At 44.8% G+C, this 26,337-nt stretch overlaps 1 protein-coding gene across 1 annotated transcript in view; it reads left to right on the top strand.

The window, feature by feature from the left end:
• Positions 1 to 26,337, top strand: part of LOC106744308 — a 100,438-nt gene that overhangs the window by 21,981 nt on the left and 52,120 nt on the right. The window contains exon 3 of the mRNA XM_014618969.1: positions 7,877 to 8,052. Coding sequence (XP_014474455.1) covers positions 7,877 to 8,052 — 176 coding nt within the window. The remainder of the gene's footprint in view (positions 1 to 7,876; positions 8,053 to 26,337) is intronic.

Here is a 26,337-nt window from a genome sequence, read left to right as displayed (position 1 = left end):
ACTTCTGCTTTAAGCGTCGTTATAGCACTCCTGCCGAAATGGTACCTGATAGCGAGTACTACGTGGAGTGCATCCATTACCACCACACCTGTTTGAAGTGTCTAAATACGTGTGTTCGTACATTGAGCGCGCGCGCGCGCGCGCGTTTGTATGTGTGTCGGTGCGCGCAAATGCAGTCCGCGTAACATCTTTCGAAGCCCCTTCTTAATATATTACGAAAGTGGGTCATTGATTATTTCCGAATATGCGCTCACGCATATTTCAACGACTTCCGCGAGTATATCGCGATCTCTCGCGTGAACAATTTCGGCAGAACTGCGAATTTACCGTGAGAATTAAACCGGTGTTATAAATTATACGCGTGATACGCTGAATCGCGCGTGTGTGTTTGATGTATATATGTATACTCCTACGTCACGGTTCACCTGTATATAAAGTGATCTCAAAATCGGCCACCGCTTTGAAAAGTGCACAATTCTTTTTGCGGTTAATCTATTTGCAATTTTTCTCGCATATTTTACCGCAATCCTAGGAAATTCGAAGTGGCTACCGACGGTTGGTCCGTCCTGTGTGTTTGCATACACATACATGCACATACATCTACACGACTTACATATGTATTCACATAACCATTCGTCTTCCACATATATCAGATTACACATATATAACGCGAGTGTCGTGTTTATTCTTCTCGGTGCTTCTTACGATTCCCACGAGGTAGACCCAAATAAAATTAACTCGCTCCTTCCCTCGGGCCGTCCTCGGCATCCCTTAACCGCGCCCTATTCTTCACCAGATTTCTCTTCCGGCGCGCCGAGACATAAATTACACGGCGGCCGAATGCTGTCGTCGAATCCGCTAAGCGCCTCCCTTCTCCCATATCATTTCATGAGCCTGCCCGTGAAACTATGAAATAATCTGCTCGTTAATCTTGCGCGTCGTGTGTATTGGGCGCGCAGCGAGCGAGAGAGCGAGCGTGCGCGCGCGCCCCTTGAACTGGGTCCGGCTCGCCCGTGGCGGCCTTTTCTGCCTTTCCCGCTCGAAACAATGAGGACGAAAGTTTACGGTCGCGCGAGACCGCCGGGAGGATCGTATATTTTCGCCGCAATGCTCGTAAACTGCGGTCATGCTGCCAGTCGCCACATCGTAGGCGGACCTTCGAGTGGCGTCGTGGTGTGTGCGTGGTGGGCGGAAGGGCTGCGTAGCAGTGCGCCACTGTGTCAACGTGTCACTGGATAATTTCGGAGTTACGCAGTTCTCTTGTTTCCCGGTGTCTCTTTTCTTCCTTTCTTTCTTTCTTTCTTTCTTCCTTCCTTCCTTCCTTCCTTCCTTTCTCCCCGTTTTGTCTTCTTCTCTTTCCCTTCTCTCTCTCTCTCTCTTCCTCCCCTTCCCTCCCTCCTTCTTTTTGTTCCTTTCTCTCCCTTTTCCTTCCTCCTGTCTCTATTTTTTCTCTTCCCTCTCTCCTTTTCTTTTTCGTCCGTCGCCGTAACCGGAGATTTGTTCTCCACCGAGTACGCTGTTTGCGTGCGTGTTTATCTAAGCGCATTTTGGATGAAACATGGAGAGCGTCCCGCTCGCCGCTCGCACTTACGTTCGTCTGAATGTATGTATGCATTATGATACGGTTGGACGTGAAATACTAGCTGGTATTCGTTGCCCCGTTCTGATTGTATTGCGGATAATACGAGTAAAATATATGTATAAGTTATGATTTCAAACTGGCTATATATGCGATCGTCGCGTTGAAGCGTGCAAACGTTTGTAAAAAGTTGGTCACACGCTCAACGACTCTCACGAGTTTTCACGCGTTTAAAAAGAATGTCTCTCTGTGATGTTCCTTAAGTTTTCGTCGTAATCGGACGTTCGAATAATACGATTAAAACAAGTCTTTCGGGAAAAACGCGTTTTTCGGCCTCAATATGATAATGAGCGCGCTTCTCACGCTGCAACGGAGGATGTAAACGGTAAATGGAGAGTTTCTGGCACTATAGATAACTGTTAATTGGTGTTAGGTACCGTGTGTATACGTGCGTATGCACTCGTATGGGCGTGTGCGAGCATTCGCAACTTCCCTCGTAACGTACTTCGCTGCAATATTTGAAAGGATAATAGCGGCGCATCAAGGACTAGATATAGAGATAGTTACATTTAAATACACGTAATCGCCATTTCTGTCTAATACCTACAAACCGGGCTTGTGAAGTGCCTTACAACATCAGTGTGGAAATGCTTGAATATCATCGCGATGCAATTTCTGGAATTTTGCTCGTATAATGCGATCTACGCTATTATTCATACGCTGCGTATAACTTTTGCTTACATATAACATCCCATTCATTTCAGATATATATATATATATATATATATATATATATCTGAAATGAATGGGATGTTATATGTAAGCAAAAGTTATACGCAGCGTATGAATAATAGCGTAGATCGCATTATACGAGCAAAATTCCAGAAATTGCATCGCGATGATATTCAAGCATTTCCACACTGATGTTGTAAGGCACTTCACAAGCCCGGTTTGTAGGTATTAGACNTATATATATATATATATATATATATATGCGTATATTGCGAAAATGGTCTTATCAGTAACGGTAACGGGGAAAAAATCTCCTCGCTATTCGAATTTCTGTTAATCCGCGTTTTCAGGAAGGCATTAAATTCGGATAGCTAGCACGAGGGTACATTTATAAAAATAAATGTATGTAAAAATCGGACGAGTTGAATTCGGGGAGAATGGTCTTTAAATTGAGCACGGTTTTTACAGGGATAAAATGTTGGGATTGTCTTTCACACGGCACGGTGTGAAGATGTACGTGTGTTCTCTGAAATAAAACGCATCCCGTTATCCGCCGGTCGAATCGAAATTTATTTTCGTTTGCGCACGTGGGCGTAAAATTCCGCGCGTCATCCGTGCAGCGCGTTAAGAAACCGACCACGAGGAGAGAAGCGCGCCCGCGTCGAGAAGAAATATGTCAGAGGAAAACCGAGATAATGCTCCGGAGAAATAAAAATGTCGGTCCCTCGAACACGCGAATTAGGAACTTCGTGAGGTAGGTGGGATCTGGGAGGAAATAGTCCGAGAAGATTTAGCGCGTAGCAATTTGCGGGACGTTATGTTACTCTCTTCTATAGTAATTGTGACTTCACACGAGAGTTTACGGAAATGTATTGTCTCGGGAAATAGCGATTTCCCATCTCGCCCCCCCCCCCCCTCATCATCCACCGGATAAAATACAAAATCGACGAGAAAGAGAGATCGCGCGTCGATTCTTTCAAGTGTCGAGCGTATACTTGCGAGTAGGGAATGTTAGGTAAATAATTCGCGTTTCGAAGAGCCGCGTATAACCGTGCACGTAATATACGGCGCTGTTTTAATTTTCCGCGATGGCGCAGTCTTTTTCACTTTTATTTCGGGAATCTTCATGCTTTATTTAACGCACACGGACACCCCGGATAATATATCTCGCGCGCGGAAAGAGAAACGAGCTTCGTATCGACGCATAAAGCCGCGAAAGAATTAACTGTCCGCTTCGGTATTAATCGTAAAAGCGAAGCCTCGACGCGCGAGCCGTATATTATACGCTTTCGCCTTTTAACAGCGTAAAAATGTTCGCCGCAATGACACAATACGTTCCCACGAACACGCCTGGGTCTTATCGCGCCAGTTTGCGCATCGAAGCTCAGTCATTAAATTACAATATAGCCGAACTTCCAGCGCGATTCATAAATACGAGGAGAGGCGCGTAAAAAGCACGTTTAAAGCGTTTAATTATGAGCACATCGGTATCCCTCTCGCATCCCCCCTCCCTCCCACCTCCCCGACCGCACGGGCGTTTGAATTTACAGGTTTTGCGTGCGACATAACTCGTCTGGTATGACCAGACGCTTTTAGTGCCGATGAAAAGGAGGACTAGGCCTCACACATGGGCACTTTCGTCCTTTTCCGGTTCTTTTAAACTGCCCACCCCTCCGACAATCTGGGAAAGTAAAACATTTCCCGCCACGCAGAAACGACGATGGTTGACGGAGGGAAGCGGCAATCTTGGTTTACGGCGCATTTACGCGCGCGGTTTATAATATTACGCCGAGCTTGTACAAAAAAGCCCCGGGGATAAAAAAGTGGCGAGAGAGCAAGGGTGGCTGGTAGCGGTAGGGGTTGCAAGGGCATCTGCAGAGGTGGCGCCTGCGACGGCGCGCGAACCAGTGGAAACGGGCGATTGTAGTCGGACGCGTGGGAGTCCGCCGTTATGTCTGACGAAGATGTATTCGCGCGTGACCTCTAAAAATGCTTTTAACTCTTAATTCATTTCGCTAATTTTTCCCCGTCCAGCCGCTCTGTGTTCCCGGGCGCGATTTATTTTGCGCATTTATTTTTCTTCTTATCGAGTTTGACGCATACACTTGGAATCCGTCCTATCCTTGGGATTATACGGGAAGGATTATTTCGCCGGCTGCGATCTCATATTCGCGAAAAGTACGCTTTTCCGAGTCGTATTTAAAAGTTAATTTAATCCTTCCCTCTTATTTCGATTTACACACGCCGGCGTTACCGGCGGAAATGGCGCGCACGACGATAATAGCACGACAGGACGATTTTCAGGTAATGTACATCATCCTTATTTGCGACGGTGGCTTTTTGTCAATTAATCTGGAGTTATCAGGAACGGTGGCAGGGCTTACCCCGTGTTACCAGGGCGGTGGCGTAAAGTGCTGGAGTGTTGGTCATTTGTATAACGCCGGTGGAGTGGGTATGTATACGGGCGTTATCTGCGCACCAGAAGAGGGATGTAGAGAGGTAGCGATGGAACCAAACTAATATTTACTCTTGACTTTCGAGCAAACCAGACGAAGATGTTCATATAAATTACGTCAATATTATCTCCCGAATTGCGGCTTTCATCGATGTGTCGTCGCGCGCGTCTCACGCTTAAAACTCTGTCCGATCGTCTAGCGGATGATCGAGGGTCGCGCGATACGCGCGAGCGAGTTTACAACTTATTTTCCGCGACGTAGCTGCGCTGCTCTTTCTTCCCTTTTTCTTTTTTCACGGCGGAATCGTGCTTACTTATCGCGCACGCGCACTGTATCGTAATACTCGAGACGATCGGCTTTCGAGCGAGAACCTCCAATACGTTACTAAGGGTGGGTGAAGATCGCATGCGAGAACGGCCGGCGAGCCATCATATGCAGTGAGATTGAAAGAGGATACCGCTGGCTTTTGGCTAGGGTATTGTTTATGCGAAACGGTGCTGCCTGGCGAGTTACGATGTCAGCGGGTTGTTCTGGGCAGTTTCGTTTGATAATTCGATAGCCGCCCGCGTTTCGAGCCCCTCGCAATCCTCTCCATGCGCGTCATGGATTTACCCTCGTGGCGCACGCAGGTTCATCCAATTAAATTTATCAGATTGCACGCGCTCGAGGGTCAAAAAGAGGACGATACGCGATGATTGGCAGGCGTTTGTCTTTTTGGGTCACGCGAGGACGTATTTTTTTCACTCACGACACGGGACGCTGCAATGGCATCAAATGGACGGCCGGTATCGTCAAGTTATAATAACGACAGATTGAAATAAATGAGAGGGGAAAAATAAAAAAAAAATTGCTAAATTTAATCCTCCAGAGAGAGAGAGAGAGAGAGAGAAGAAAGCAAGAGGGATAGAGGGAACAGGAATTAAGCGCCGTTTACATCACTCGGTTTTCTTCTGTGTATTAGCGGACTTGCAGTCAGCCAGGCAGCTTCTATTACGAACTTTCCCTTCGGATCAATCCCTGTCAACCGCCAATGAGTCGTCGTTCGGTCTGATGATGATTGATGATGATGGAGAGTATCTAACCGCTCCGAAGGTATACTAACGAGAGAACGATCCGACTATAGACCGGCAGCCATTTGAATGATGTTCCATACGAGAAGCTTGAAGAGTTCACGTAACACGTGTTCAGATAACAGACAAGAAAAATCGGAAATCGTAAAGCCACGACAGGCATTAGAGATGAGATAATAATGAATGTGGCAACGAGGATAATTTTATGGGGCGATACAAATGTAAAGTGGGAAAGAAACGTCTCGATCTTTTTGGAAATTTGATATTCAATCCAGAATGCTTGGGTTACTTTACGCAATACGGAGTAAAAGTTTGGCAAGATGCTGCACTAAGGTAATCGGTCTAGAGTGCCGGATTTTTAGTGGCGTTGTTAAAAAGAGTCTACATAAGTTTATTATTTACTGAAAAATCTCTTTCTATAACTTTGTTTGACTATCTAAGTAATAAATGTTAATTTTGAGCTCGAGTCCCACTCATCGAGTTCCACTCCGCTCGTCATAATTGTGTAATGACGTTTGCGGTCACATCAATTTTCGAATAATGTGCACTTGATAATTCCCCAAGACCAAAATCGTTTGGAAGTTTGGCTTTCGCGCGCGACCCCTATAGCACGTGTCACTGGGTTACGTGACACGCATATTTGAAATAAATTCGATGCGCCGCGGGAGGAGAATGTATGCGAATCGAATTTATCCCACCGCCATTCGCATACGTGAAGTAAATTTATGCGAATATGTGAATCAGACTTAAAGAAAACTCACAACCCGCTTTATAACTTGCGCACGATCGCTCTACAAATTGCATTGTGACTGGCGCTTCGAAAGTTTTAATATTTCGGAGTTAATATATTATATATCATGCCCGAAAATATTCATTTATTTCCTTTTGCACACCTTGTGCGGCGCGTAAGCAGTTATCCAGATGCACAGAAGAAATATGAAACAAAAGGATCGTGTGAAAGTAACAAAAGATTTTTTTTTAGCTTTACAGGTGCAATATATATCTAGTTCCATTTTCCTCGACCATGCTTGAAATGTAGTTATACGTCAAGAGAATTAAAACGTATAAACGCGAACACGAACGCCCGTGATAAAAGTGCATAAGCCTCTAATCCAATTTATCAAAACAAGTTTTACAAATACCGAAACAATCTCTTTTATTGTAAAGTCGATCAATTCTACAGGTGAGCCAATCAAATTGTGTTATCGATTAAATACAAACCAGCTTTCGTTCTCTCTCCCTCTCCCTTTTTTTATTATCTTTTATAGCCACATGTCGAGGAAAATTTTGCGAATAAAAACTACGTACGGACGGGCGCGCGTTCTCGATAAAAGACACGTCATTTGCCGCATTCGTGTAATGTCTTTTGCCATTATGAAGACGGGCGGTTGCTAAAGTACGACGGATTATTCTTCGTTGCGCATGACGAGCAAAGGGCGGACGGCGAAGGGTAAGGGGGGGTTGAAGGTGGGCAGAAATTCTATGGAGGTACAAACGAGCATATACAATGAAGCAAAGTGCATAGCGATGTTCTATAAGATATTCCACCGAAACGTCGAAGAGCGTATTATGCTTAAGAAATGAAGCTGAGTTTGCTCGCTTGGCGCCAGTTCGCTACTTGCCAGTTATAATGCACTTGGATTCTGGTATCTTGTAAGTAGTACATCCACCGGCGGAGTCGCTCGTAGCAGATTCGGAGTTGTGCTCTCGCGGGAGACGTCGGTGAGCGCTGGTTTCCTCTGTCCAGAATTCGCATGCAAGTTTCACGGAAGATAGAACACGCTCTATGCCGCTCTGCGACGAACCGCGCCGGGTCGACGATACAGGCGATGATTAAATCGCAAACACGCAACGAGAGCGGGCGTGCTCTTTTCAAATCGTATTTATCGTCGTCTCGCTACACGCGATCGAGTAAGAAATTTATTCGTTCCTCCGCACGCGCGTGCCTCCTCTCGTTGTGCAGTTGTACAGCGCAGAAATGATGCTTGTACTCTCTCTTTCTCCTAATCTCTCCTTCTCTCTCTCTCTCTTTCTTTTAGCTCCAACACACGCGCGCGAAACATCCAAGGAAGGTGCGCAGCGACGTATAAACGACGCCAATAATGACCCGGCGGAAGATTTGCCCGTTTTCGAGGCGACAGCAGCGAACGTCAGTGCGTTCGTAGGGCGGACCGCGTATCTGCCGTGCCGCGTGAGAAACTTGGGCGACAAAGTAGTAAGTCTCTTCACATATCTCTTACTTATTCCGCTCTCCCGTGACTCGTCGCGAACGTCGAATTAATCGTCAGCGAAACAACTTTCCATAAGTGTCAAAGTTTCGGTGTCGGATTTAAGCGACAACAAACAAACGAAACGCGTTTCGATCGAAGAACCCGGGTTCGCAAGTCGATAGATTAGACGTGATATTTTCTTAATATCATGTCAATGGTACGTGGTCGATATCTAGCTATATGATATGTAGAAAGAATGATTTCACGATGTGTCTTCACAACAGCAATAAACTTAACGGCTGCATCAATGACGACGGTATTTTATTCTGATGAAATGAAACAACGTGTATGTGACAGTTGACACTTTGCTGACTTTATGTCTAGTAACACAGGCCATCTTACACAGCTCTCAGCTTTTACCATCCGTATTAAAAGCTATACTCTCTAAAGATGTTACGAGATTGCCAATAAAAATTCAACGCCAGGACTGTTGTCTGGCTCGCGGACCTTCCAGCAGCAATGGCGGAGTGCGCACAAAGTATGCAAATGAAATCATGAACTTTGTCGCAGCAATTCAACTCTGCTCTTCGCGCGTGGAATTATACGATTTAGTGCAGGTGATAAAATATTAATTGAAGATTACAGGTTTAAGGGCACGCCTGTATTATTCGCGTGTATTTAGTTGCAAAAAGTTTTTTCTCTCACCACTGAATCTACAAAATAATAATAAAAATGGAATTTATGAAAGACACGACTTTTCGTCGATGACCGCTGTTATCGCGCAATGTATAATTTTATAATTAAACGTTTCAATTCATAAAAAGGATTAAATTCTCGCGTGCATGCTTATGAAATTATTTAAATTGTTAAAATAATGTAACATTAAAGTATGCAGATACTACGAGTGCGGTATTAAATGAAGTATGTATTTTTAATGCGTCCGTTCGAAGGAATGGGGGTACCGCGTGGTTTGCAATAAACGAAACTATTTGAAATGCGCGGATTTCATTTATCAATATCCATAATACATATCGGCCTTGAACAATTAACGAATATCACGAGCTGGCGTTCGCGCGCGAATGTGTATGTATATCGATATTAATTGCAAACAAGCACCGGGCCAACGCTCGACGGCGATTAATCTGAAAATTTACCGGAGACGGTTTCGATTCAAACAGGTTGCCTCACGACGCTAACAACGTTATAGCCCCCCCCAACGCTCTTATCTATACAAGGGAGCCTGTGTAATTAATACAGCGGCATGACAAATTGTCGCTTCCGTAATAGCAGCCCGCCAATAAATATCGCGGCCGCGATTAGAGCGTTCCCCACACGTAAATGTGGAGACACAGGGGTGGCCGCGTCATAGCGCGCAGGAGATGGCGTGTCTGCGACGATCTATCACGGGGACACAGACATCGGTGTTTCCTTCGAAGACGAAATCTCTCCGATGCGTATCTCGCGGCGTTGACTAAGCGCGGCATAGATTTAACGAAGACGTATGATCGCCTTAGCCGGAGCTTTTCTTCAGCGATGCGTCTCTAGCTCGCGCCTTGCTTCTCTCTCTCTCTCTCTCTCTGTGCCTCCTTCGGCTACCCCGTTGTTCCAGCTGCAGGCATTTGCCGTATCGCGAACATTTTCCACGCGAATTTTAATGAAATATCGCCGACCTGAATTCGTCGATGCGAGTCGCTTTATGTACTCAACCATTCAAATTGATGCGTTCGGATTTACGACTGTTCCTTTGTTTGCGATAGCTCTTTCTCTCACTTTCTCTCTCTCTCTCTCTCTCTCTCTCTCACACACACACACACATACACTCTTTCTTTCTCTCTCTCTCTCTTTCACCTTCTCGTAATTCTCAGCGTACCGAATTATTCTCAGGAGAAGGCTAGAAAATTAAGTGGCGACCTATTTAAAACGACATAAAGCTCGGTAAGTTGAGCAACTAATAAAAATATTAATCTGAAACGTCTAGAGAGAGAGAGAGAGAGAGAGAGAAAGCAAAGTGCGATCATACGGCGGAAGTAAAGAGCGAGTGGAAAACTCGCGAATTCACAGGAATGCAAAGGGAAAACTAGAAATTCCTAAAGCATTTACATCGAAGTACGAACACTTTATAACTTGCCTTCCCAAATTCTTCGCTTCGTGGAACACGTGCAAATAGAATCTTTCGGAAATTCTTGCGTCCGCGGCGAGAAGCTGCGGTTCTGGCTGGTCGATCTTGCGAGGCGCGCTTCCGCGGTAACAAGAAGGGAGGACGCGAAAGAAGAAAAATCGCGGGATGATCGAAGCGTGCATAAGAATTCGCGAATGACTCAACCGCGATTCGCTCGGCGGAAGGCGATGCCGCGCAATCACCTCCTCGCGAAGAACACGTCTCATCCATGCTCGCATCCAGTATTTGTCGGTCGTACTTCATCCGCAGACACCCGTTAGATTAAAGGGCACTTGGCGCCAACCGGGAATCATTCCTGGCAAGCGAACGTCGCGCTGTTCGCAACGCATTTCTCCCTACGAACGCAATTTTTCGACACGCCCGTCCAATTTTCGCGACCCACTTTCTCGCTTTTCCGAATTTTCCCTTCCGCTTTGGACGGCTTTCTTTCTCGTTCTACACGGGCTTTATTGTTATCGAGCGACCGGCGGTAAGCGTATGCAACTGGTGGATGGATGCGGTTTTTGTAGCAGGGCTTCGTCTAGTTTTTTCACCCTCGTTCGAGAAAAGAAACATCCGGAATTGATGAGTGTAATTGTCCGCCCGCCGACGCTTTTACGACACTTGATTTATGTTCCGATAAAACGGATGTTAACGCGACTGGTTCGTGGCGGTTCTTTTTTCCCCCCGTTTTGTCGATATAACACGAAAGGGCCTATATGTGTTATTAATCATTCAAAAATTCATTGAAAACGGCATAACATTTCTGAATTGTTCACTAGTCATTTTAAAGTCGAAATTTTACCTCTATATGTGTTTTAATGATATTTTACTGCCATTTTGGCCATGATGATATAAATTTTCGTTTTTACTATTTTTACCATCAACATAAGTTTCGAATATTGATATGAATTTAATAATCGAAATATCGGGAGCGTTTATAGTTTCAAGTTAAAATTAAATTTGTAGAGTTAAAGGGAAAAGTTAGCAAGTGTAGCATCGTCAAAGTAGATTTTTACCAGCCTATCAGCAGGCTATCTAAGTAAGCGCAAACTATTCTTAAAGGCGTCAAAGCAGCATCAGAATTACACGAATAATTTTGAATATTATATTGCGTCTTTTGTGCATATCATGTAATACTTTAATAAGAATTATTTGCATTTCGAAATAAGTATTATCGGTTACATTATTCAAGAAATAATCTTTTATTGTATGATTTTCTTTTAATTAGTAGAAAACCCGCATTCTCGGTCATTAAAAGCGGGAAGGTTGTTTCTTTCCGGTATCACTAGTCAACCGTGAAAATTTAAACGTAAAATTGATAGTTCAATCAAATGCGATTCAAGCTGTAATATTTCGAAAGCGATTACTCGTGTCTAACATAGATTTTATTGGAAACAGACGAATATATAGATTTCTTTAATAGCTGAGATACAGAATTGCTCGGCGTGCATTTTCTCGGAGCACGGCCGGATGCATTTTTAGCCCACGTCCACCAGGTTTTTCCAATCTTTTCCACATTTTTCTTCCTTCCACTTACCTGTTTCCCTTTTTTTACAGGCAATCCCCTTTTAATTAAATATCGATCTACGCACGAACGGTCAGTGGCGACGCGTCGATTACGACAAATTTCCTCGACTTAAGTCGGAATACCGGATAGAGTTTAAGAACAAAATAATTGCGTGAGATTAGCCGCATTCATTTTAGCCGAAATCATATCGCTTGTTAAACAGGAATCGATAGGGTCGTAACGAAATTTCATGGGCCCCTTCATTACGGTCAGATTATCAATTAACATTCTCGGGAAATTACGGACGAAGGAAAGAACGGATCCCATGAACGGGATCATTATTCTCGGATCCTCATTAGTTCCGTAAATCGTGGCCATTCAGAAATGAGAATACGCACGGAATACGAAAGAAGTTATTTGCAACGTTAATTGCCAACTTTAATAGTGCCTTTCCTTTACGCAAGCTATCTTTGTAATAAACCGTAGGCGAATTTATCGCCAATTAAAATATCCACCTCGCTAAAGAACACTTATGATGAAATAATTATCATAAATACAGTGAAAATAACAATTATAAATAAAATTAATAAACATAATTATTTCAATTTCCGCTTTTTCACTTAACATTATGATTATTACCACCATTTACTGCATGAATAATCTTTCTCTATAAACTTTCTCCGCTTGCAATGTCTCTCGCATTTTTTCCAACGATTCACGAGTAGCCCCGATGGCTTAACAGCAGATTGGATATTCATTTATTGACGCGTTGCTCTTGACCGTTGACGCCCTGATCGATATTTAATCAAAGGCGAATCCTGGAGGAAAAGCGCGGGGACCATGCGAGAAAAGCGCAGGGCGATCGGTCGCATGCATCTCTGCCGACGAGTTCCACTCTCCGGGTGCAACGATAACGCATAGCTTGATATTCAATTCGATACACCGAGTCGATGTATACCTGTTCGCCGCGTAAGAAAATCGGCGTTTGATCCCTATCAAAATATCAGTTTACAATTCCTCCCGGGTGCGAATATCGAGATCGGTCGAAATGGGAATGTAAGCCAAGTTAGCGCGAACGCGATGATGTGGTGTATTCTTTTTCTATAACGTTCCCCGAGAATTTTACCCGTTACTTACTATAGCCCGGCGAAGATAAAGTTGCGAAAGCAACTACGGTTCGCGATTCTTCCGCGCGAGGAGAGTCCAAGGACCGTCGAGATAAGATAATGCAACATTAAGTGCCACCCAAATGCAATAAATGTTCTCTCTGTGCTACGCTTTGCTAAACATTGCTCAATTTAGTAAAATCTTTTGTGCACCTCTCATTAAGGGCTAAAGATGATCGTCTCAAAGGATAAATTGACTTCCTTACTACTGAACTTCGGTTTTCCTATATAAACTGATGCTAAACGAGACAGCATACTTTCTAGCAACGTAATTACGACAATTGGATTCGCGTGGTAATCGAAAGGATCTTTTGTGCTAAAGGCGAAAACGAAAACAATCTCAACTGTAATGAAGCAAATTCTGTGCGATGTTGCATAGGTAACGCGTCTATTATTTATTATGAGACAGTGTAGAATCTTTCGGCTATTAAACTCTCAACTGCTCTATAAGTTCAATTGTTACATTGAGAGAAGATATGTAAAGGATAAATAATATTTATTCGGTGGTGCACAGGAAAAATTGCTCGATTCAATAATATTCGTTCAGTAATATTTACTTAATCCAAGTAAAATATTTGCATTATCTAACTAAAATGTACCTAATCCAAATAAAAATTTGTTAAAGAGTGTTGGAGTAATTATTTTATTTAAATCTGGCACTTTTTTCCGTGTACTAACAACGTGCGTTTGCGAGGCAGTACGAAAAGCGGTCGTTTAAAGAGTCGAAATGACATTTGCAAATGACGAAACAAAATTGCAAATTTTCACATTCAATTTGATTTCGATTGGCACAACTTTGAGAGATTTACTACTGTAATCGGATATCACGCAAGAGCAAACATCGCAAACTGACTTCATTTGTTGATCTTTTCAACAGATCAGCTTTAATGGATTATACGGGAGGGAGACACCTTCAAATCTGCATCGCAGACAAAGTTAGCCATACTCGCGACGTTCTCGCGACAGTTCGAAGAAAACCGGAGCAATAAATGAAATTCGTGAAATTCACATTCCACCGTAATAACTACCCCGAATATCAAGAGTGTCGCCCGGCGGATACGCGGATACCTTGACTTTAAGCGCTTTGAGCATTATCCGTTACCAGAAATTGTCTGAATTAATGGTTCCAATGCTAATGTCCACCATCAGCATAAAATCAAGCGTGCTGGGGTACTGGCATAGAATCTTCCAAAAGTGTCTCGTAACTCGTTCACCTTCTCGACGATCCAAAACATCCGCGACATGATGGATGACCGGAAGGGGATTCTTCGGTATTTATGCTGCTCATAAAGTTCGACGGGCTTATCGTGCGTCCGCACTTCGTTGTTGCGTCGCATAATATCCGTCGAATTTGTAGAACTGACAGAAATAATCCCTGATAATTATTAAAGTCCCCCTTCTCTCTCTCTCTCTCTCTTCTTTTGCTCTGAACAGTTTTACGTTCAAAAATCAGTAATTAGTACGTATGTACGGTATTTGTTAAAATCGCAATATAAAATATCCGAGTATATTTATTTCAAGATTCATGACTATAAATTATAAGATCTGATTTTAAAAAATTGAAAAAAATTATTCGCAAACGGAGTATTTTCTAATGGTTTTATGTGACGTCACGGCGTATAAATTTCACGACGATTTCCGGATAAATTTCCGACGAGTCCCAGATTTAACGAATTATTCGCATCGCTATGGATTAACAATAACTATTGCGAACTTGCAAAACCAGTGATAACACATCTGAACTTGTCAGCGATACAAATTAGCATAAAGCACGTAACGTGAATGCCATTATGCAAAAGCGCAATAAATCTACATTTGCGCCAAATATCGCTTATCATTTCCTTCCCGAGATTATTACGTATAAAATTGAAAATGTTTCGGCGCTTTCATAAAACATCACGCGTTTGAATAATTGTCCATACTCCCTCGGAATTGCATCGCCAACAGAAGTTGTTGCGCGAACTTGATGCACGGTTGTGTTTACGGTCTATGTGTCGCGGATGTGAGAGGACCTTTTTACAACGCGTGCCGACAATATTAATAACATTCGTGTTATTAACATAACTCGACACCGGGACGAACAAAAATGCACGATAAATCAGAGATATCGCTGACGTCACGGCCACATAGAAGGCCGTCGCACGGTGAATCGTCATCTTCGATAACGGTGTTACGAAGTAACATAAAAGTGATTGATAGCCGAGCCGTCATCGAATCGATGATATTTACGGGCGAATGGGCGTAATTGTTGAAATAGAGAATTTCGTGTTGCCGGATGTACCCGTAATTTCTACTCTACCATCACCAACTGACACGCTTCTCGATTTTTCGCGATATTTAAAAAATAAATATATTATACTTAATGCGGCAAGAAAAGCGAGAACCGCGTTATGTATGTTATAGATGACATTAAGATAGTTGTATCGCAGAGTGAGAGTATTTTTTCATTGGCACATCAGTACATTTATTACATTGACGTGCTCTTGGAGGATGTTAACAAATAACATTAGTTGCAATTGACTTTTTTTTACAGACACTATTCATAAAAAAGACACGATGAAAAACGTCACAATTGCGCAACAATGTGTCCATTATCGTCGTGTCGCGTCCGAATGGCTAATTCTTAAGTTCGCTTAAGAAATTCGGCGGGGATTTTAATTACGAGCGGTCTTTCAAGCGCGCGTTCGCAAGAAAAAGAGCTTTTTCATTAAGATTACAGTCGACTGCCAGGGAGTTTTCTAAACAAATGTTCCCTTTCCCATTGTGTCGCCGCGACGAAGAAAAGGAGAAGGATGGCGCGCGCGCGCGCGCGCGAGGGTGAAAAACGCGGGTGGGAGAAAGGGAAACAACAGCAGGTCGGGGGTGGTACGGGTGGAATGTTGCCAGGTATTTCAAAGGTGAGAGACCATTTTGCGTTCGGTGGAAAGTTTTTGCCGTTTCACGTGCTACTAAATACAAGGAGTGCGCCCGAGGAGGAAAAACACGGCCGGGAGATCGATGGTGGTGCGACGCTCCCTTGAGCTTGTTTCGGGACGGCGTGACCGCGCTCGGTGAGAGAATTTCGCTCTATCCTAGGCACAAACGAAGATTCGATTCAATATCGATGGCATTCGCGGATCATATCGTACCAGCCGTTTGACCGCGAAATTACGCGATTGAATCAGCAGTCGATCATATAATTCGGTAATTACCGTAATTACATGGACGAGCGAGCCGCCTTTAGCGCGAGACAATCGAAATTAACGTCGAAAATAGACACACACAGTTTGCGCGTTTGCAAGTGGCATGGCAATCGATTGACTGTATTCCGCGTTTGAGCACCTCATGCGTTCTTAATGTTAATTTGTTACGGACGACGCGAAGAAGGGGTTCCGTTCGCTTTGCTTATTCGCAATTATTCGCTTGAAATTATTCGCGAAGAAAAGAAATATATATGTAGCTTTTACTATCGTTCGCAAACGCACGATATATTTTTCCTATTTTTTTTTTCACATGCGTACGCGAAACACATTCCCTCACATTAGTCAAGATAGAAAATAATCGTTCGCGAGTCACATTTTGATCGAAATAAAACGAGACAAATGGAGCTCCGCATTTCGAATACCGCCCGTATCATAGATACAGACATTGATTCCGAATTGTTTCACGGTCGGATCCATCCATCACCGGTTAGAATAGCTGATCAATGTAGTATTTCGATTTGCCGTAGAGAATTCACATATTTCACAGAAAATTTCGAATGATACCGCCGATATGCGTTCTCGATGCGCTTTCGATGCGAAAGTTACCCAAGTGGGGCGAAAAATTCATTTCTTCCGTTCCGAAAGTCGTTTAAAATGCGCGCGGAAATCTCGAGTGAGTTTCCGACATAGTGCTTCGCGAGTCGGTTGAATGTTTTAAGGATATATTAATAAGCGGAGAAAACTTCCGGCTCCCTCGTACCCGGCGTCGTCGGGCTCAACGCGCGTGAGATTCGGAGGAGATAACAGCAAATCCGCGCAACGACAAGCGTAAATTATTATTCCCGCATCTCCGCTTAACATTACTCCCAAGGTTATACAATACGGCGGTCGCGCATCCCTCGCCGCAGCTGCAAACGATAGAGAGAAGGCACCGCTCGCAAACTACGCTTGTAACAACTCCCCGACACACCAAAGTCGACACCGAAACTGGTGGAAATGCGGCGTGGAGTTCCTTTCCGTTTGCCGACGCCGGACGGCTACGTCGTCGTCGTTTACGAAACTTTTATCGCGAATGTGAAACTGTCCGGTTACTCGCGACGTTTCTGAAAAGAAGTTCCCGCCTTTTAGAAACGATCCACGTCAGCTTCACTGCGGCCGCGTAAGCGCCAAATAAATTTCAAAGGTGCCGGGGTGATTCGCGCGAATCGCCGGGCGAGCGCAAAGCGAAGGCGGCGAGAGAACGCAATTTATTTATCTATGCCTGAGAAATATATGTATATTTTTTTATTCTATGACCTTCGTAATATAACAAATGTAGCATATACACCGTGAACTTCGTATTTTCTATAATTACGTTATTTGTCAAGAGCACGACGTTGGAATAAAGAAGCGGCACCGTGTTTATCCAGACAATATCCTTGTGCTGGAAAAAGGAACGCAAAAGATCTGAAATTGCGGAAGCAAAGCAACGCAAGGGTGGCGGCGTTGGAGAAAGCTTGGACTTCTTTTTTTTCCTCTTTTTCGTTTTTCCACGAGCGGTCGTTACGCACAACAGCGTCACCGACAGACAGTCCGCTTCCTACTGTAATTAACGTCCGAAAAACAGACGCAGTGTCGGATTGCGAATAAAAATATGACAACTGCGGTCGGCGCGCGGCGTATGTTTTAAAAGTCGCTTATGAAAATAACGCGCGCGGCCGGCAAATGCGGCGCGTTTAAAATTAAAAACACCCATCGCGAGTTAGTTGGGCGGATGAAAACGCGATCCCTCACTCCCGCGGAACGACGTCGCGTTATGCGTGCTAACAAGCTCCAAATTGCGCGGTAAGTTTATGCCACTGTGCTCGGAGATTTGAGTGAATCCACTCAACTGTAGAATTTGAGAGTGGCCGAAACTTATGTTTTCCATCATTTATGTGGATTACGAAATTTGTTTTGTTCTTACTTAGCCTAGAAATATTACAAAACCGCACGCATGGAATATTTTATCATTCTGTCGCTATTTGCCCGGGAAAAACATTTGACGTGCCCCTTTCTCTTTCTTCCTCTCTTATTCGCTCTCATCAATCTATTTATACCCTCGACACTCGTTATCGTAATAATACTCATGTTTATTCCGGCAACACAATTCATTTTATTATACAGCAACCGTGTATATCCGATGACTTGTATATGCGCGTGTGTGTGTGTGTGTTCGATGACTGTGTTTCCTTTAATAAGACCAGCGTAATCGACTTCTGTCAACGTTGCAAGAGACATGTCTGGGGAAAATTAAATCGTTCTCATTTAAAATGTAGTAATATTCTTATATGTGTGTGACAGAGATAGAGAGAGAGTGAGAGATAGAGAGAGAGAGAGAAGAGGATAGAAGAAGATTATTTTTGATGGATGTGACTTTGCAATTTTCCATATTTTAACATGCATGCATGCTTACCGTGTCGATTGGATTTAAATCGACGTCGACGTTAACGTGGAAATTAATTAATTAGGACGAAAGCTTCGTCTTCTTTGTGTTTGCCGTTCACGAGGTAATATTATATAAATTCGCATTAAATAAGTGCATACACATTGTTATTATGTTTGAGAGTGGAAGAGAGAGAGAGGAAGGTTCTCGTGCAGCGTGAAAAATGGTACGCAGCGAAACATTAATTAAAATAACTGGATGTTATCTTCCATGATTCAATCATATAAACGTATATAAACGTACATAACACGATTTTAATATTAGAACATCTATGGGTGGAGACGCTTCGCACGGTACTATTTATACGCAATTTGACGTTTTAAAAATGATAACATAAAAATGATAAACTCGTGTGGGGCAGCGGTGTCTCTCGCGATATAATGTGAAACGAATTCGCGAGACAAAGTACAAATTAATTTTCCCGCTCTTTCTGGCCGTATCTGCGGAAAAAGCGGGACATTTTTCATCATGAAGGCATTGAGGATTATCTCTCCCGAGATCGAATATGAAATATCTTAGAGATATGAATTTTAAGGAAAGAAGATTGAGATAATCGCATGATTGCCACGATACTATCGTAATGGTTCCAACGGCCTATCAAGAGTCACCGATATTTCGCGCAGAGGGTATAGGATATTCATATTCGCTGTGTGAAAGCCGGCGTGAATAGGGCATTCTGCGATTTTTCTTTTTTTGCCTGAGAAAGCCTTTTTCAGAGTGGAAAATTGTCGGACGAGTCTCGATGCTTTTTTCGATGGTGTTCAATGGGACGAAGACTGATTCTGGCGAGGTTCAATGAGAGACAAAGAGGAAGGGGTGCGTGTGGAAAGAACGAAAAAGAAAGTGCGAAGAATGAGAGAGAGAGAGAGAGAGAGAAAGCAAAATGGTGTAGAAAAATGAGGAATAATATGAGAGGGAATTGGACAAGACAAGTACGTTCTCGAGATAATTCCCGTTTTATCTACGAACACTGTCAGTGAGTCAATTCACGTAAACGAAGGACAAGAATATTCTCATGTGCGCATATTTTATTTCTTCCGTGTTTAAACAATATATTCGTGCTTTTTTCCTGCTATCGCTATTATTTTCGACACTTCACCCACGTACATTTTTCACCGGTGTTTCAAGGATCTCGTGTACGCGACACAATCAAGACGTGTGACATGGTGCGAAAGGTTATCTCTCTCTCTCTCTCTCTCTGACTCGAGCTTACCGATTAATTAACGCGTTTTGGAAAAATGTAGCCTTCGATCGTACGCGTCCGCACCATCTGTCCCGTATCTCACCTTGGTCTGGCACTTTCCCGTACGAAGGGATGTCGATAAAATCATTCGTCGTAGCCCGTAGACGGCGGCGTCGAGAGGTCATCTAATTGTTTTCTTCCGGAAGTTTCACCGGAGACGTCTCGTCGTCGTGACAAACGACGCCCTTACCCCCCCTCGCCCGCGCACACACCCCTCGTCCTTTTCTCCTGCCGTTCGCAAAAAGCGTCTGCGATCACGAGCGGAGAAAATGACGCGCGGTTCCTCTGATGGCCGTTCGCCCGGGCGACGACGAGAACGACGACGACGACGACATTCTCGCGCGAGCATAGGCGCCGCAGCTTCCCATAAAATTGATTTAATCCCAGTCAACGTCGTGACACTTAATCGATCGTCCCTGGAGTTTTCGCGTTTTCTACACGCTGGAACGCCGAGGCCGCCGGTTCTTCAAAGGACATTCAGTCGAAAAATGTGAAAATACGACAGGAACCGTATTTGTTGTTTCCCCGCTCGTCGCGAAATCTAAATTTAAACAAAACAGCCGACTATATGCACCGGATATATATTTGAGCGTGCATAAATGTATTACGGTTCGAACTCATGTCGATGGGAACCCCCTTGTAAGATAAATAGCTCAGCACCCTCTCTGTTTGCGAAAAGCTCGCTCTCGGAATAAAATGAAGATAAGGGAACCGTTGTGCAACACCGACAACGATGCTTTTCACATGTACGACTCGAACGCGCGACGACGTGTCTCCGAAGCTTCAAAGAATAATTCTGTAACTGAGGTGAAAGAGAGAGAGAGAGAGAGAGAGAGAGTGAGAGAGATACTTCCTTCCGTAGCATATTTCATAATTTTATTTGCGCGCTGTCCGTGCACGACGTAGAAATCTACCCGTGGTCGGTATTCAGATTGACGGGGATTTAATTAAGAAGCCGGGCATCTGGCGTCAAAAAGATATTAAAAAGAACGAGGGTGAGAAAGAGAGAGAGGAGAGGAAAGGAAGAGGAGAGGGGGCAAAAAGGAACAGACGCGATAATAGTGACGCGCGGCTCCGAAGTCGCCGTTCCAGCGGCCGATAATTGATGAGCGAGCGGGCGGCAGCGAGCGTGCGAGAATCGTGGGCGACTGCGACGTTACAAACGATGACGCGGTATTATTTCATTATTTATGGTACGAATTTCGCCGCTCGGCTGCGACCGGCGCGCGCGCGCGCGCCGCTGCCGGCCCGCGACGTTTTTCCGATTCCGCCGCGCCGCTAGAAGCGCGGATTAAGTTACCGTCGGTGGGCTGAATTAAAACGCTAATAACGAGCGGTGATATTTATTGGACGGCTTTCGCAGGGGTTAAAACCGAAAACCCTCCGCGCGTTTCGCCTCAGGCCCTCTCCTCTCCTTCAACGCCACCCTCTTCGCTCCGTCCGTCCGGACGGGCCATCCTCTCCACCTAGCTTCGCAGGGTGAACTTTTGCCGAGAAAGAGAGAGAGAGAGAGAAAAAGAAAGAATCCCCGATGGTGCCACCATTGTTTCCCAAACAGCGGTTCTTACCACTTTTATGAGGGAGATTTCGGGCTTAGCCGGGCAGATAACCTCACTGCGCTTGTCGCTTAATCGCGCGCCAGCCACCCCCGTACACTTTTAACCCTTATTCCTTCGCCATGCCTTGGTATCGGGCGAATGCGGCGGATAAAGGCGCGAGCGTTCGGTCGTTTTCAACTGCGCGGAATTTTTTATTTTTTCCTTCTTTTTTATCGCTTTCACAAGCCATGAAAAAGAGACGGGGGAGATTTGATTTTCACTTGCTTAGCTGCGGGGATGGATATTATACGATTATCTATATTGGATACGCGTGCGACGGCTCGACTACGCTCCGATAATATTCTACAATTGTTGATATTGGATTAATTACGACGTTCGCGCGCGGATTATCGTTTGAATTTCGTCGCGTCACAGGGACAGGATTCGCACGGGCGATTTTGCACGTGTATTTTCAGCGAAAGCTAAAGGCTCGTTCGATCGGCTCCGAGCTGTTCATAATGTCGTAGCTGTAGTTGCATTCCGCGTAAGCATTCTCTCATTTACGCACAAACGGAAAGGTGCATTGCAGGAACGCCGTGTTACAGGATATTGCGAGATATATACTTTCCGCGGGGCTTAACACATCTCCCGCGGAAGCCGATAAACCGTGGAATGCTGAACTGATGTAAGCTGCACTCAAAAACGAGCTTAATCCGCTTTTGAGCGGAATACCCCGCGCGCGATCGCGGCAGTCATAGAATTTTTTAGCCAGACCTCGTAGCGACACATCCAAACCGACGAAATCTAAAACGGATTTAAGTCAGCCATTATAAGGCCCGTTACTGCCGCTGCCGCCGCTGCCGGCGGCGGCGACGAGCGGGATTGCGTCGAAATTTTTCTCTTCTTTTTTTTTCCCAGCGACGCCAGGCATTCGAGGATGGAATTCAAAACGGGCTTAAGTCGCGCTGTCGTAAGTAGCTTAGACCGATTTCACGCCTCGTTTCACGTCTCAGCCGCGTTTACGGCAGTCAGTGAATTTCGCAGCCGAAAAATGTTACTTCGCGCGACACCGTGGAAATCCGACGCGGATTTAGCCATCGTTTCTAGAGTAGATTAAATCGCGTGCTCTCGCACTGTTTCAATTTCGGCGCATCGTAGAACTTTTTTGGATTAATCATGAAATCGAAAACCCCTACACTTCGCGCCTTTGTTCCCGCCCGGCCGTTTATAAATAACGGGTGCAAAGCTAGCCGTGATTACGACTGTCTCCTTCCCTTCCTCCTTAAATCCATTACTCTTCCTCGTATGCGTCTACTTTTCTCTTCGATTTTAGTCACGCTTATTTTCGCCCACGCGTAATTTCACGGATCGAACTTGGTAATTGACTCGCTTCGCGTTTCCGCGTTCCACTCTGCATCGTTTTTATTTCTCTTTTTTCCACATATCTATATGACACCTCGCGCATGCATGTATATATACGTCAGGCCGGAAATGATGAAATGTTTTCAAACAAGAAACAAATTAATAAAGCTCATTTAGCGCGGTAGTTTCTTGCCGGTACGCGCACCCTCCACATTCGCGGCGCGACCGCGCGCGCCATCGATCACAGCGGAAAAACAGCGTCAACAGTTTGGAGAAACACGCGCGTTTCCCTTATAATGATATGCAAATGTATTTAACGACGATTTCGCGCGGCGTATGCGATTTGGCGCCTTCTCTCTCCCTCTCTCTGTCTCTCTCTCTCTCTCGTGCGCGCGCGCGCGCACGTACAAACAAACCGAATCCGTTGAATCCGCGGGTCGGGCGCGCGCGACGGGCGTCGTTACGCTCGGAATTTCATAATCGTCGAAATGTTATCGGCGATTGTCCCCGAAATCCGCGCGCCTGGATTTAATTTATTCATTGATCGTCCCCGGTATATTTTAAGAGAGCAACGGAACTGTATCGTTTCCACCGGACTCCTTTTTTCCCTTTTTTTAAGCGAATATTGGATCGCGCATAGCCCCGGGCGAGTAACGTGCACGGCCGAGCGGTGGTTGACGCCGGAAGGGTGCGCGAGGCGTCGGCGGGGTGAGTTAGTTTCATTTAACCGTATCAACCCTTCCCCCACCCCCTCCACCCTCGCCGGAGCGCGCGCCGGTCGCGCCCGGTGTTTTGGCCGAAAACGCGCGTCCATACGCGACTCCGCTATTGAACTGTTCTCATCCCCGATTAACTTTAACACCGACTGAGCGCCCAACCCGTCGACAAACCGCCCTCGAATGCGTAAAAATTTCATCAAACGGCATCGGTGTGCACCACGGTCGCGCGAGCTATGAAAGCGCTAGTGAAAATAACGGTTTTCCGATCGGCGAAAGTGGCGTCGGCCGGGGCGCGCTGTTAAGGATGTATATGCCTGGCCAATCAATTCGCCGAGTTGTCGTGTCTCGGCTAAATTACGTGATTAAGCCCAATGTTCGGNTTTTCCCCCCTTTTCCCCCCCCCCCCCCCCGTTACAAACTAACCGTCGAGAAAAAGCAATTACAGAAAAAAAATTGATGCACGAAAGCGGAACGATGTAATGAAAGCGATGTAAATTTATCGAGGTTGGTTCGTACGAAAAACGGTGTACAGGGTCTACCAAAAAATGTTTACACACTCTAGTTAATAATTTTATAATTAGAGTGAGCGCGTAGCGGTAAGGAGTTAGATGTGAAAACACATCACATGGTATATTTAAGGATATCTTGTCCATTAGTGCCGTATTTTCAGTGGCGAATCAAAGAGGCCATAAATTTAATATTTATCAAGCAAAATGATGTTGCTACGCATTTATTTCGCTACCTAAATGATAAATGTTAATTTGAAACGGAATTGAGATAGACATATACACGAGCAAATATACATGTAAATTTTGGTGCGTTGTATTACGCAGGAAGGAAGGGGGGCTCAAGCGGTAACAGTGGTACTACTCGTTAAAATTATCCAAATGCTCGATGCGGCATATTAAAGACGCGATGTAGCTGAGATTTTCCAGCGGAAGCACAAAAGTCGGTAATACGGCAGCAGCCGGTAGTTTAACATCGTGCAAAATTAACCGAACGATAACCCAAGCCCCGCTATATGCTTTACGACTCGCGGGGCGTCCGACGACTGTTAATTTGCATGTTACAATATTAATTAAGGAGGAGCATCCTTCCGCGCGCCCGAAGGTGGCGCGTCGCCCTCCGTATTTCAGCCTCGGATCTTAGTCGAAATTTCGGCAATAAAACACCCCCGTAGCGCCCCTTGAAACTGAGATTAGCCTACTTACGGTAGTAGGCTTATTGAAGTTGATTAAAGGAGTGATGCGCGGGAGGGCCGGCGGAAGGGCGCATCCACTCGGGCGCGCGCGATTGAGGGACGAAAGGAGGAGAGGGCGGAATTCACCTCATAATCTTCGTAACAAGCGCCCTCTCTCTCCCTNCCTCCCTCCCACCCTCCTTTCCACGCCCCACGTCCGTTCACTGTCGTATTCGTGAAGAGCCCACTCCAATAAATCACGCGCCTCGAGCCCCGTGTAAACAGGGCCAACTTAATAAATCTAATTATCTCCGGGCGGAGAGAAAGAGAAAGAGGGGAAGTGGCGGAAAAAATAAATCTTAAAATTTTCATCAAAATTTTCGGCGTTGATAACACGCACACCGCCGCGACTTGTCCACCAAATAAATTGCGAAAGAACGCAACTTTTTTTTACTCCTTCCTGCATTCTCCCTCTTCTCTTCCGCGCCAGCCGCCGTAATAACAAACGAGATCGGTGCACGTTTTGTCGGAGACATTCGTCGAAATGCGTAGCAAAAGGTGTTTGTTCGAGACGAGAGAGACACGATTCACTTCCCGGCGGCACGATGTGACGACGATTAATGTCCTCAGAAATGACACCTCCTCCGCTCGTATTTAACGAGTCTAGCGCAAATCTTCCGATATCATCCAGCTTCTACGTTCCCACGTTTCCCCGCTCGATTTCCTTTACTTTGTTTCCTCGCTTCAAACAACCCGCTCCTCTCGGGGATCCTTGTTCCAAACAAACTTCCTGTTCCACGAAACTTCTTGATTAGGGATTAGATTTGATAGCGCTTTTTCATTGGATCTCTCCCCTCTTTCTCCCCTCATCACCCCTGATATTCAACTTGCGAGCGAAACCCATCGCGATGGGCTATCTTTAAATTCATTTTTCGCCCCCTTATCAAAGAGTTTTCTTTCCTCCATCTCTCTCCTCGAGAGATTAAAATTCCGAAAATAAAAACGGGACCCTCCCCCCCGGCGCGCTACTTTCCGATCAGACAGACGAAGAAGAAACAAGGACGACGCACGTGACGTATTATTAGGGAAGAAGGCAATCTCGATCGTTGTAAATCTCGCAGAGTGTAATTAACTCCGGCAATAATGACCGGAGAAGGAATTGGACCCGAATTCGCTGTATCACGAGGCGGACAAGATTAAAGATTTATTGTTTCTTTAATCTGCGGTGACTACTTCGTTTCCTCCCCATGTAATTAGTGTGCGCGTTTGCTGAAAATTTTGATTGCGCGCGCGCGCGCGAGAGAGAGAGAGAGAGAGAGAAGCATGAATTCACCTGTAAGTTAAGATCGCTGTGTTAGAACTTAACATTCTATGCGGTGTCGAGAGCGTGACATAATGCCGTGTATAATGCATCTTCATGGAGATTCTTCGCACGTTCTTCACAGCCACTGCGAGATGCAATTTGATGGTCGCCAAAAGGGCGAATTCAAGAGCAGTGCCAAAATAGGGTCACGTTTGACAATGAAGAATGTTGTCGAATATTAACGTAAATTCGTAAATACATGAAATAACCTGAATATACATGTGTTCGCAAAAATAAATATATATAAATATATAAATTTAGGTATCTTTCTCAGAATCGTATTTTCCCGCTATTCCGTAAAGTAGATTCTGCAAAAATATGTATATTTTTCGCGTAAAGACCGATCAATTTTTTTCTTGTTCATAATTGCCGATAGAATTGTTTAACAACGGTGTGCTAACATTT

This window comes from Dinoponera quadriceps, unplaced genomic scaffold, assembly GCF_001313825.1.
Source record: "Dinoponera quadriceps isolate SergipeBrazil2010 unplaced genomic scaffold, ASM131382v1 scaffold707, whole genome shotgun sequence".
Taxonomy (NCBI): Eukaryota; Metazoa; Arthropoda; class Insecta; order Hymenoptera; family Formicidae; genus Dinoponera; species Dinoponera quadriceps.
This window is presented reverse-complemented; position numbering and strand designations above follow the sequence as displayed.